At 34.6% G+C, this 13,907-nt stretch overlaps 1 protein-coding gene across 1 annotated transcript; it reads right to left on the bottom strand.

Annotated features, from left to right (window-relative positions):
• Positions 1–829: 829 nt before the first annotated feature.
• Positions 830–10,741, bottom strand: LOC136811269 (transmembrane prolyl 4-hydroxylase-like). Its single transcript, XM_067067884.1, has 9 exons — positions 10,489–10,741; positions 7,929–8,207; positions 6,981–7,042; positions 6,335–6,535; positions 5,702–5,759; positions 4,057–4,178; positions 2,443–2,548; positions 2,025–2,232; positions 830–1,028 (listed from the first exon to the last, which is right to left on the bottom strand). Exons 1-9 carry the CDS (start codon positions 10,723–10,725, stop codon positions 946–948), a joined length of 1,356 nt encoding a protein of 451 aa, XP_066923985.1. The 5' UTR covers positions 10,726–10,741; the 3' UTR covers positions 830–945.
• Positions 10,742–13,907: the final 3,166 nt, after the last annotated feature.

The raw sequence follows: 13,907 nt of genomic DNA, 5'->3' as shown, positions 1-13,907 counted from the left end.
TTAAAACTTAAAAGAAGAAGAAAATATTTATAAAAACATGAAGATCTTCAGAAAAGAATATGAGAAGTGGGAAAATCGATCAATATCGTCTTTTAATTTTTTTGTTCAGTTTTTCATGAATTATTCATAATTCTTTTCCTTAGCCTTCTCTTAATACTTTCTATAAAGTTTCCTTGTCCCGCTGCGTTAAAGCGCCTCAAAAAAGCTTTCAAAACTTTCAATCTTATCATAATTACCAAAAATGAAAGGTATTTTTAGCTCATAACCTTGAAAATATAGTATTCGCTAACTAGACCTTCTAGGATGGTCCGAAATGGTTGCCCAATGATTTAACAAATAAAATTTGTAGGGATTATAGGGTTCCGATGCCTAGATCACGAGATATTTGGATTTTAAGATCAATAATTTTTCAGCACAACACTTGTACTACAATCTTTTAGCTGAGAACACCAAAGCTTAAGATATCAATATAAGGGTTGTGATGACAAAGAGTCCCCTTTATGGAGAAGATTTCAGACTTCGCATTTCAAGCAAAAGCAAGGAATTCATTTTTTTTTAGGTCTTAAAGTATCAAAGCTGTTAGAATGGCCGAAGTGCCCAAAACGAGGCTCAAAACTATCTAAAATGATTGCAATATAATGGCTATAGAAAAGCGAACCGAAAATTTTATATTTTCTAGACAAAAGCACTTCTTAGCAACCTCTTTTCACCCAGAATAAGTATAGTACCAGCACATTCAATCAATATGAAAAAAAATCAGAAATGGAATATACAGGAATGAACAAAGAAAATCTTCACTCAGAATTTCTTTTTAAAGAAAGAGAATGTCTTTTCTTTGAAAACTATATATTTCTCTGTCTCACATAATACCATCTACACTGAGCTGCTCATTTGTTAAATAGAATTCCAGAATTATCATACATACGAAATATACGATTGAGAGATTCAAGTTTCCTTTTGATCACGTTGAATTTTCCTCTCCTTTTCTTGGATTGCCCAACTAAGCATGTCATGCTTCTTCAAATGTGCTGAAAGTGAAGATTGAAAGAGCATTGAGATAAAAAGTTGTTGATATTGTAACGCCTCCTTCTCACAGACCCATTGGGACCACTTCCTACTGGGAAAACTTTTCAAAATATCGTCCCTTGTGTCCTTGTGGAAAGCAATACTCGAACTGTTGTCCCTATTGAAAATAATCAAATAAACAAATCCTCACTGCGAAATATTGAGCTATTTTTTCCATCCCCACTGAATTTTCCTTCTTAAAAACAGTGGAGCTCAAATCCCCAATCATAAGAGGCATGGGAATTTCAATCACTAACGAGTTTTGGTCCCTTATTTTTACTCCCACAGCCTTCCGGGTCTGTGAAAAGGGATGCATTATAATGAGCAACGGACAGAGAATCACTTGCTGCCTTCACTAAAGTGCTTTGCATTGATCCTAAGGTATAAGGTAAGAAGTTATTGAATCCCTCATCAAAGGTTAGTATAATTTTAAACAGCGTCACATTCATTAGAAACATAAAAAAGTAAAACTCTCGTTTATTCGAGCTTCTAATATCCGAATCTCACTATGATTCGAACATCAAGGAAATCCCTTTAAAATACTTTCTACAATACAAATCTCTCTGTAATTGAAAGAAAGAACACTGGGCGAAAGAAGAGATTTTCAATCCTGGAAATATTTTGAAAATATGATATTTTAGATTTGGAAATATCATGAGATATGATATTTCCAATACTTTGGAAATATAAAAAAGTCATATTTCCATATTTACAAATGTACATGGAAATATAATATTTTCAAGATATTTCCAGGATTGGAAATCTCTTATTTGGGTTATTTCGCCCAGTGGAAGATTTCCCTGTTCGATTTTGAATTAGCGAGAGTCTACTGTACATTTCGTACAGCCTCACAAAATATTGACAACTAAAAACTTTCTCCCTCATTGACAAACATTGACAACTAAAAACTTTCTCGCAGTAGTCTTTGTATCGTGAACCAATAAAAAAAGATTTCATACCTGCATCTATCCAATTATTAGCTATCCATTTCACACCTTTATGAACTGCGCATCCTCCATGCATGCTTGATCTATCCATGGCTCCTAACCAGTCTGTTCGTGGATCGATGTAATGATTATACCATATAATTGCTCGTCCTTTCTTTGGCTGTACTTTCAACTTGCTTTTATGACAGTGCGCAGATAACGAACAATAATGCTCGAAAGGCTGAGTAGTAAAATCAAAAAGAAATACAACTCCGATATTTGAAAATACAGAGTCCAATTTTGATACGGTTTATGGCTCGGACGGAATTGGTGAAATTTCATCAAAAAGTTCCATTAAAATTGTAGAATAAATCTTGGTTTTTGGCAAGGTAATTGCTAAAAAATGATTCGTTTTCATCCGAATTTAGTTAAATATCAGCAAATGTCTAACCTTTGAATTTAAATCATTCCTTGTGATATTCTTTTGGCCAGCTATCGGAAAAGCTGTTTCGCCGCCCTGCTCGACATCTGATAGATAATATAGTACCGTCATGAATCTGAAAAGAATGATTGAATTAATCCTGATTTACATTTTATCTTGGAAACTATTAATACCGAAGCAGAAATCTTCATGGCGTACCTTGTTTTTCCCTTCACCTTTTGTAAGCCAACTTTCAAGGCCAGTCACTTTTTGTTCTAAGCAACGTATGTCTTTTTGATAGACTGGATCGTGCTAATGAGTTGCCCAGTGTAATATGGCAGAGCCGGTGAAACCGGGGGGGGGGGGCTAGGGGGGGGGCTGCAAAAAAAAAAAAAAGGGAGAGAGAGAGAAAGAGAGGGTGAGAGAAAAGAAGAAAAAAAGAAAAGGAAGAAACGTGGTAACGCTGGGTTGACGTTTCTCAAAAACAACAATCTTTCTTTGCTCCACATCCATAAAAATCTAACGGATAAACTTGATGAAGTTGGTAGAGAGTTTGTGTCGACTCGAGAGAATCGCTTTAATTACTTTGGATAATTTTAATCTTTGATTACTGTATGCTTACTGCCTGTTAAAAGCATACTTTAAATCTAATTTCTCTTACGAATTTTGAACATGTAAAAGTCCACCTTATTTTCTAATAGGTTTCATTTTGTTATTATATAGTAGTATATTCTTTGGCGATTATCAGTATAAAAAGACACCTAACTTCTTAGATTTTTTCATTCCAATAACTTCATAAAAATTAAATTTAGGCCGATTCTAAGCTAATGTAGAGTACTATAATTTCAAAAATTTTCCGGACCGTCGGCCCCAACCATGGTGGGGCCTCCTTAGTCACTATATTGCCCCTTAACTTTTAAAACCGATTTGCCGGACCTGTATGGGAAGATAAAGTTTTGGCTTAGCCTGAGTACGGACCAAACTCAAGCAGATAGACTCATTCCTCTTTTGGGAATGAAGAAAAGAAATATCAAAAGCAAGCGATAAAATAAGGCATAACCCTTTAAACAACTTCACTAAGGTAAGCGCAATCAAAAATCATAACGAAACGAAACGTTCCTCGCTGAAAACCTATAACCTTTTCCTCGCAGGCTATTTACGGATGCAGTAAATAATGAGAATTCTGAAATTATTACTTTAAGGGAACTTGTTTTGGCGGGAACTAAATTTGCTGGATTTGGCGAATTTAGACGAAATTCGCCAAAATTAGTTCCCGCCGAAATTAGATATTTTGCTCACTCGCCAAAATAAATAATTTCCCGCGAAAATTACATTTTTTGTTTTCTTGCCTAAATAACCCCTGGAATTCATCAAAATTATGCTCAAAATAAGTCAAGATAGAACAGATTCACGCTGTCATTCGCCAAAATTAGTTCCCGCCAAAATTAAAAAAAATCACTATTCGCCAAAATTAGTTCCCGCCAAAAAAAGTTCCCTTAAGGTATACAGTAAACCCTCGTTTATTCAAACTCTTACTATCTTTCTATAATTCGAACTTGTTTCCAGTTCCCCAATAACTAAAATATTGAAAATGATCCCTCTTTATAATCAATGGTAAAACAGCCAAAAATTATTGTGACTTACCTACAAACATTGCATTCTCCATCCATTTTTAAATGACAACACGGCAGATAACTGTTTTTACCAAAGCCTGCACCAGTGTCCATATGGCAATCATAATGTCCACCCGGTGTGTATTTTACAACCTTAAAGGGAAAAAAGAGTTCTACAGAGGGTCTTATATAAAATTCGTCATCAACAAAGGAATTTATTGTTGTTCAAAATACTTTGCTGTGGAATCTCCAATTAGCGGACACCATCGGGGAATAGGGTTAGTGTCCGCTAACTAGAAGTGTCCGTGTGTGAAACTTTTTTATGAGGATTTGACTAAGAAATTGCTGGGGGAAATAGAATTGTCCACTAATCAGAGGTGTCCGACTTTTAAAGTGTCAGTTAATTGGAGGTTTTACTGCAAAATTAGTTAAAAATCTCTTCTCGGACTTTTTACTAGAAGAAGGTTTCTGAAATTACGAGGAAGATAAGTTTAATCTTATTCACATCCGGCAAAAAGAATATGCGTGGCGTTAAGACTAAATACCACCCCTTCGAAAGTAAGTTTAAACAAAAAAATGTTAAGATATCAATTTTTTTCCGGCAAAAACTATTCGTCGATCAATTGTCCACAAAAAGATTTGTCGATGATAAAAATTCGTTGGTCACCAAGCGATTTTTTCATAATTTTATCTTATCTCGTCACAAGAGTGGGACAAGTGTGAAATTTTCTATATTTACAAACAGCTCAACGGAAAAAAGGATAGAGAAAAAGGTACAAAATATGGATAAAATCCTAATGTTTTTTTTTATTTTACATCATACATGTTTATTTTTGATACTCTTAAAAACTGGAAAAGTCCATTGACACCAGTAGCGGCCTGGCTTAAATTTCTTGGTGGTGCAAACTATGAAATTGGCGCCCCTGGTATTTTTGTCCTTATTTGCGCCTCCCATCATTAAGTGAAGATATTAAACTATCTTAACTTTTTCTCCTTATCAATACACAAAATTCCAAACATTAAACATGACTACTTTGTAACGCGAGATGGTCTTACTTTACTCTCCATTAAGATCAATGGCTGAAAGAGGCCCCAAAATTCAGAAGTTGAGAGGAAGGGTTCCTTGTAAATTTGGCGCGGCAGGCAAAAAATTTTGATGTAAGAAAGGTCAAACAGCCTAAAAGATCTTCTAAAAACGGAGAAAGTTAGTCAGTATAAGACCACAAAAACCACAGCGAGAATTAACAAGTTTTGATCATTTTGGCTATTTCTCATTTTGGGGGTGAGCATTCTCTATAACCCCTGGTGGATACGCAACACTTCTCTTACTTCTGATTCAATAGTGATCGAAACTTTGACAAAATTAAAGAGAAAGCAGGCGACAAAAATTAACATTGTACTCATAGAAAGCGCTATAAACGTGCCGAAGGGCGCCAAATTGCCCAATTAAACATGAACAAAATTTTGGCGCCCCCTTGAAAAGCTCTTTTGGCGCCCCTCTCAGATCTTTCTGGGTGGTGCACTGAGACATCTCGAAATGGTAGTTTAAGCTGAGATTGTATATTTTTCACAATGCCGACCGAATTCTGAAGACCCAGTCCTTTTTTCCGTTGAGAGTTTCACTCTTTTATAGTTCTTTCGTTATTTGATTTTCCTACTTAAATGGAATTTACTACCTGCAAGTCTTCATTATTCTGGATAATGGCTTTTGGCAACCGAGTTACTTGATACAACCTTTGGAATAATAAACAACTAATTTAAGTGAATATTTGTATTCTGGGAACCTTAAGGCGTCGATAACTGCTCAAAATCAAGTATGGTATGTGTCAAGGAACACACTACCAAAACATAACTGCACAAATTTAATCCGTTTATTGTGACAGCAAATGGCATTGTTTTAATTTATTAACGTAAACGTAACTATAAAAATGTCCACATTCTGGCGCATCTTAAAAACTTGGGACGAGATGGAGTTTTTACAAGCTCTTATTTGATTTGGTTGGTCGTTAACTAGTAATAAAACAATTTTGTAATTTTTTCTAAAGAACGCGTCATTTTTATTACTTCAAATGACCAATTATTAAAGTATCTTATAAAAACTCCATCTCATCTGAAATACTTACTGACATTGATTAAGTTAAGTTGATAAGGCACTATAAGGACCTTACGGTTATTTCAAGATAGGGAATTGTTTACATACCAGGAAAACTAAATTAATGAGGCCAACTGTAAACTCAGCCGTTCGTGGAGCTACGGGACTGAGCATAAGTATATCCACTCAGAAATAGATGCTTTTTAAAAACTTATACCTATCTTGTATGGACTTCAATATTTTATCTTTTGAGCTAGTTTGTTGCAACCAGGTTTGATGGCTGAATCTGCTTCTTATCATTGGATTTGATTGTTTTTGGTTTTGCAGAATATGAACTAAAGTGGTCAAGTTTTTGAGATTCCATTCCCAAGGTGAAATGAAACCATCCAAATTAAAATCCCATAGTGTTTTCTTCATTCTGTGAGAAAATGTAATGTTTTTTGAAAATTGAATATTCTTGACAGTTTCTTTGACAAAAAAGTTTCATATTTTGACACCCTCTAACAGCAGAAACGACGAAACCAATGAAGTGTGACCGAATGTTCAAACTAAAATGAAATCTCCAAGCTTTTCCAGGTAGGAGAAATGCTGACTTAAGAATTGCGCTGCACTTTGGACGATGGATTGTGAATCTAGAATCCATTCTTCGAGAAATATAATTCAAAAAGTTTTTGAAAATGAAAATGAGACAGAAAACGAAAGGGAGGTTAAAAAACTTTGTTCCTACTAAAGAGCTATGAACAATGATTCCAATCCCCGTTTGCATTATTGAATTATAAAAATAGGATGTTTTTCCACCTATATTGTATATTTTTGTTGAAAACCACGCATACAAAAAAAACAGGCAACTGGATACAACTTACATTTCAAAAATAACCAATTGATTCAAGCGAGCATCGTATTCTTTTTGAAAGAGAAGACCCAACTACAACGATAAAAGATAAGATTTCAAAGGACCTAATTTTGACCCTACATATGTTCGTCTCTTAATCGAATGCCCCCCCTGCCGGGGAGAAGAACTCAGTCTTATAAGAAAGCAATGTCGTACAGTCTTGAGATCGGGTACTCGGTCCGAATTCAACTTCAGAAATGAAATAAAAAGTGGTAAAATCTAATCAATAAACGCTAAGTAATTCACACCGCACGTGCCCTCAGGTCACTTTCAAAATACATTCAAGCCTTTACACGTTTTTTTTTTATAAGAACGTCAAAAATCTTCGAATCGGATGTTCTTAGTTTTTTGGATTTGAAGCCTAAAAATGTTCTTAAAATGTTCTTATTTTCAGCATTTTTTGAGCATTTTGATGTAATTTCTTAAGAAATTGCATGTTTTTAAGTCTCCAAAGCCTTAGTATGTTCTTAGAATGTTCTTAAATTTTTGGGCCTCGAAGCCTTATGTTCTTATATAGTTTGTTCTTATAAAAAAAAACGTGTACGCCATCATTTAAAGAAAAACCCAATCATTCTATTACACAAGGCAACTGGGTCTACTCAAAAATTAATTCAAACGAGCGTCTTTTCGAAATAATAGGCTCAACTACAGCAAAAAAGATAAGAGTTTGTTTGACCCTATCTAATTTGAACTTTGAAAGAGAAAGGAGGTATTTATTATGAAGGTTTCCCTTTGACGGGAACTAAGGTTCGAAATCTGTGACTCGTGGTACCTAAGTAACTACCCAATGGCCGCATGAGGTTCAATTTCCTTACCGTAAATATCTCTTAGTTTTTTTTCAAAGCGTTTCGAGGTTCAATCTTTCGAGTTCTGAAAAGGCCTTAGAAATGAACGTGTTAAAAAGAAATTTCTAATATACCTCTGAAGTGTTGCATTTTTTATCTTTATCCAAATCACATTCTTCAAATCCAATTTCACCAATTATACCATAATTTGACACCGCCCCTAATTCGTCTTCCAAAATCTCGCTTTTCTCCAAACCTGAATTCATAGCTAACTCTTTCAGGTATTCACACTCGTCCGAGAAGAGAAAATCATCGATTTGGAAAAGTAAAGGTTGTTTTCTGGATAGCGTTTGGAGATGGAGTTCTTTTTTACGGTTGTTCTTTAAAGTGATCTTACGCTTCTCACCAACCACCTGAATAAATGAAAATGAAATCAGGCAGAACAATGAAGAAAGTATTTTTGGTTTTTGTATCTAAAAGAACTTAGGTAAATTAACCCCTGTCTCACAGCCTCGGTGAAAGTTTGTCTCACAATGGGGATAAAAATTTCTATCAAAATTCAAATGAAGATTTATTGTCAGATCAAAAAATAAAATGTTGATGGTGTCGCAATTTTTTTCATTGAAATTTCATCGAGCATTGCACCAACCAATATTGGCTAATAGAAAGAGAATATTTGATAAATAAGCCTTTCCATAAATTATGTGAGCGAATTTGAAGCTATTGCCAAGGTGATTAAATCGGCTAGGTCGCGATATATGTGTGTCTGAAAATGTCGTTGTTTTTCACGTCTAATGGAATAAACTGACGTACGGCAAGCGAAAATCGTCGTGTTGGAAACCAGCAATCTCTTTCTCAATACGAAATTTTCATACTATCATACTACAGTCAGTAAAACATAATGGGATAATGCTCTTCCAGAAGCTACGAATGTGTTATGTTATTGTATAACATTAGATATAGAAAACTCAGTGATACCCCGCGGCTTAATTTCTTGGGGCAAACGGGACAAAGCGTGGCGAGCTGTGGCAACATTTCACATAGAAAACACAGCGATGTTCCCATGGCTGAATTTCTTGGGGTAAATGGGGCAAAGCGTGGCGAGCCGTGGCAAAATTTTATACATTAAACATAACTCAACGATATACCAATGGCTGAATTTCTTGGAGTAAATGGAGCAAAGCGTGGTGAGTTGTGGCAAAATTTTACATAGGAAACACAGCGATGTTCCCATGGCTGAATTTCTTGGGGTAAATGGGGCAAAGCGTGGCAAGCTGTGGCAAAATTTTATACATTAAGCATAACTCAACGATGTTCCAATGGCTGAATTTCTTGGGGGCAAATGGGGCAAAGTGTGGTGAATTGTGGCAACATTTCATATAATGAACACAGCGATATCCTCATAGCACAAAAGTTCAGATTCACCATAACTGTATTTCCATTACATCCATGAACAACATCACAATGACAATTCATCAGAATATTAACTGTTGCTCCAAATTCACCAGAACCATCAACTCTTACAGCACATTCACCAAAACCATCAATGCCACCATCAAATTCACCAGAACCATCAATTCCACCATCACATCCACCGGAATCATCAATTCCACTATCACATTCATTAGAACCATCAACTCCTGATGAACATTCACCAGAACCACCAACTCTTGATGCACATTCACCAGAGCCACCAACTCCACCATTGCAATCAGCAGATCCATCAACACAAGCATTATATTCACCAGAACCATCAACTCCACTATCAAATTCACCAGAACCACCAACTCCTACTGCACATTCACCATAATCAGTAAACTACTGCTGCACATTCACCAGAAGCATCAACTCCTGATGCACATTCACCAGAATCATCAACTCCTGCTGTACATTCAGCTATGAGGATATCGCTATGTTCACTATACATGAAATGTTGCCACATCTCGCCACGCTTTGCCTCATGGGCCCCAAGAAAGTTAGCCATGGGAACATCGTTGTATTCTCTATAATATGAAGTTTTGCCACAGCTCACCACACTTTACCCCAAGAAATTTAGCTATGAGGATATCGCTGTGTTCACTATATGAAATGTTGCCACAGCTCGCCACGCTTGGCCCCAACAAACTCAGCTATGAGGAACATCGCCATCGTATATCATTGAGAATGTTCAATGTATGAAATGTTGCCACAGCTCGTCACACTTTGCCCATTTGCCCCAAGAAATTCAGCCATTGGTATATCGTCGAGTTATGTTCAATGTATGAAATGTTGCCACAGCTCACCACGCTTCGCCCCATTTGCCCCAAGAAATTTAGCCACGGGAATATCGCTGATTTTCCGTATGGTATAGAAGAGACGTATGTTTTACTGACTGTAGTATGATAGTGTGAAATTTTTGTATTGAGAAAGAGATTGCTGGTTTCCAACACGACGATTTTCGCTTACCGTACGTCCAGTTTATTCCATTAGACGTGAAAAGCAACGACATCTTCAGACACACATATATTGCAACCTAGCCATTAAATCCCTCGAGTCTTCAAGTGTCACCGCTTTATAAATAGAGTAGACTTGATATGAATTTCTCTGGAGATGAAGTAAGAGTTGCTAATGACGTAATTTATGAACAAGTCCATTTTATTTTGGGACTTCGATAGAAACGGTCAAATTTCCAGCTAGTTAAATACAAGACAGTACCTTGCTAGGTTTAAGGCGTTTCAATTTGAATTTGTCAGTATGATTATGAAGTATTCGATAGGTTTCATATACATCTTTATGAAACTCTTTTGTTTCTTTCAAATGGTCTGCAAAATCATCTGCCATTCTCTGTTCCACCTCTGGATGCATAATGACACCTTTATAGCCCAATCTTCTTGAATACATTTTTGATGGGACAATGTAGAGAAAAATCACGATGGATATCATAATCCCCATATTTTTGTTTTTTTATTAGCCTGAAATTTAATTTAAAATAATGGTTAGGATCATGTGTCTTTCGTACATTAGCTTTCACACTATTATTCTATTTTCGATTCCAAAAATTTGGATTTGGAAGTTAAAGTGTGTTTGCCCCGGGCTGATAAGATGGATGTTATGCGCAGATATGTAACTTTTGCGCATATATGTAATTTCTGCGCAGATATGTAATTATTTTGCGCAGATATATAATTTATGCGCAAATATGTAATTATTTTGCGCAACTATGTAATTTCGAGCTGCGCAGATATGTAGTAATTATATTTCTGCGCAGATATGTAAAACACGACCTTTTGGACTTAGTTATTTTTTGAAAAACTGACTCGATTTTAACATAAATTTTTCTAATACAAGAAGTAATATCTTGGACTTTGTTCTTGGACTATGCCAAAGATTTGGCAATTGTTGTTTTTATTATAAGCATCATCTTTATAAGAAACAAGTCAATATCTTTTTATCAAAGTGATATTGGCTTTCGGCGATTGGTTCTTTCAAAGTAAATATAGGATTGTGCTTAAGCTAGAAAATTTTATTTTTCTTATAAGCATCAACTTTATAAGAACACAATTCATAACTTCTAACCCAATGATTATTAGCTTTCGGCGTTTGGTTCTTTCAAAGCATATATTGGATTGTGCTTAAGCTAGAATCATTTGTTTTTCTTATAAGCATCAACTTTATAAGAACACAATTCATAAATTCTAAACCAATGATTATTAGCTTTTGGCGTTTTGTTCTTTCAAAGTAAATAAAGGATTGTGCTTAAGCTAGAAAATTTTATTTTTCTTATAAGCATCAACTTTGTAAGAACACAATTCATAACTTCTAAACCAATGATTATTAGCTTTCGGCGTTTGGTTCTTTCAAGGCAAATATAGGATTGTGCTTAACCTAGAAACATTTATTTTTCTTATAAGCATCAACTTTATAAGAACACAATTCATAACTCTTAAACACTATTTGTTAGCTTTTGTTTGATAAATCAAATCTCTGAAAGCCTATTCCACTTAGAAAAATATCCTTGTTCTTATAAAATTCTTATAAACTAATGTTAGATTTAGCAGAATTGCCTATTTCTTTCGATAGAGCCGTTGCAGAATGCCAATTCCACTTAGAAAAAAATTTAAATTTGTCTCCTTTTAGATGGCTTAACCCTAATCGAACTAGGGGGGGGGGGGCTCTTTCTGTTCGGAGGTCAAACTATTGGTAATAGTTTCTGAAATAATAGAGCTTTTGCCGTGAAATTTTCTGTATATTCTTAACTTTTATTTAGCTTCAAAATAAAAAAAAAATTGACACCTAAATATTTTCACACCTTGAGCATGATGACATTTCTGACAGTAAGGTGTCACAAAAATAGACACTTTTCTAATACAAATTTATTTTTGATGTCAAATATATCATTTAAACCGTAATTTATTGAATATTTAGGATAAAATAAGCATTTATTCTCAGACAACTTTTTTCTAAAGCCTTTGTTAGAATACAATAGCTATTTATAAGAACAAAGGAAATTTTCGGTTTTTGCTCACTTTGGGCATGATGAGTGACGTCATCAAAAAAAATTTTTGTCAAAATTTACCTTACGTGACAAGGATCTTGTGTGTCAAATTTCATCCAAAAAGACCCACTAGATCAAAAGTTAAGGGGTGGTACAGGAAAAGCCCCCCCTAGTTCTGAACCGCCCCTAAAAGCCTAGTATTAATAGGGTTAAAGTCGCATATTTTGCCTTAGTTTAATTTGTAAGGGGAAAACATAAGAAAGACATGTAATTTTTTTAAATATCTTTAACAATCAGTGTCAAAATGTTCCTGAAATGTATGACATTCTTCAGAATTTAAGTTCGAGCGAGAATCACACCTTCAATAATCCCACTCTATTTCATTGGATAATCCAATCAAATATAATGACTTTGCTCGTAGATGGAACCATGAAAAGAAAAAGGGATTTTTTATCATGAATTATTCCATGCGTTGGTAAAGACAACCAATAGAATTTTACTTTATCTCACTGTAATGCGTAAAGAAATGCAATCCATATCTACAAAATCAATAAAGTTTACATAGGTGCGACTATCTCGAGTCGAGGTTTTATCGAAGATCTCATTATAGATATTGTACTTTTTTATTAGGTTGTACCGATAAGATAAATAGAAAATCCGAATCTTGAGCTTACCTTGCTATAGATGGGTTCACTTTTTTTTTAAGAATTCGGATACTCTTATTTTTTTGAGGTTTCAGCCTAAAGATATTCTTAACATGTTGTCCCTTGTTAACTTTGTAAAAACTACCGTATTTCTTCGAATAAACGTCCTGGGCGTCTTTTTGATTTTAAGACTTTCAGGAGGGGTGTTTATTCGAGGGGTGTTAAAGAAAGGGGTGTTAATTGAAAAATTTAAAACCTCCTATTGAGGGGAGTCTTTTCCCTCAGAGCAGGAATACGGTAATTACCGAAAGGTATATACTATTTTACAAAGAGTTATTTGATTCTCATAAAGCTGATGCTTATAAGAAAAATAAATATGGTCATATTATGCGTCATCCCTTGTTTACTTGCAAAAACTAATAAACGAAAGATATATTACCCTCTATCAAGAGTTATTGCTTTGATTCTTGTAAAGTAGTTGCTTATAAGAACAATAATTATTTTCATTTTAGGTCGAAAGCCTCGAAAGCTAAAACTTAGTGGTTGAAAAGTTATAGATCATTTTCTTATAAAGATGATGCTTATAAGAAAAATAATTATTTTCATTTTAGGCTCTATTCCATGTTTGCTTTGAAAGAACCAATCACCGAAAGTTAAAACTTAGTGGTTGAAAAGTTATAGATCATTTTCTTATAAAGATGATGCTTATAAGAAAAATAATTTTTTCCATTTCAGGCGCTATCCTATGCTTGCTTTGAAAGAACCAATCACCGAAAGTTAAGACTTAGTGGTTGAAAAGTTATAGATCATTTTCTTATAAAGATGATGCTTATAAGAAAAATAATTTTTTCCACTTTAGGCGCTAAGACTTAGTGGTTGAAAAGTTACAGATCATTTTCTTATAAAGATGATGCTTATAAGAAAAATAATTTTTTCCATTTTAGGCGGAATTCCATGTTAGCTTTGAAAGAACCAATCACCGAAAGTTAAAACTT

The sequence above is a fragment of the Clytia hemisphaerica genome, unplaced genomic scaffold (genome assembly GCF_902728285.1).
Source record: "Clytia hemisphaerica strain Z4C2 unplaced genomic scaffold, Clytia hemisphaerica genome assembly, whole genome shotgun sequence".
In the NCBI taxonomy this organism is placed as follows: domain Eukaryota; kingdom Metazoa; phylum Cnidaria; class Hydrozoa; order Leptothecata; family Clytiidae; genus Clytia; species Clytia hemisphaerica.
The sequence above is the reverse complement of the archived record's forward strand: the minus strand, read 5'-3'. Positions and strand labels throughout refer to the sequence as shown.

What these genes read in the sequence shown, in the direction of transcription:
- LOC136811269 (XM_067067884.1), bottom strand. Translation starts at nt 10,725, where the DNA reads ATGGGGATTATGATATCCATCGTGATTTTTCTCTACATTGTCCCATCA. An exon ending in TTGAAGTCCATACAAGATAG is followed by an intron (nt 5,760 to 6,334) that starts GTATAAGTTTTT and finishes ATTATTCCAAAG; the next exon opens with GTTGTATCAAGTAACTCGGT. An exon ending in GGAGAATGCAATGTTTGTAG is followed by an intron (nt 2,549 to 4,056) that starts GTAAGTCACAAT and finishes CATTCTTTTCAG; the next exon opens with ATTCATGACGGTACTATATT.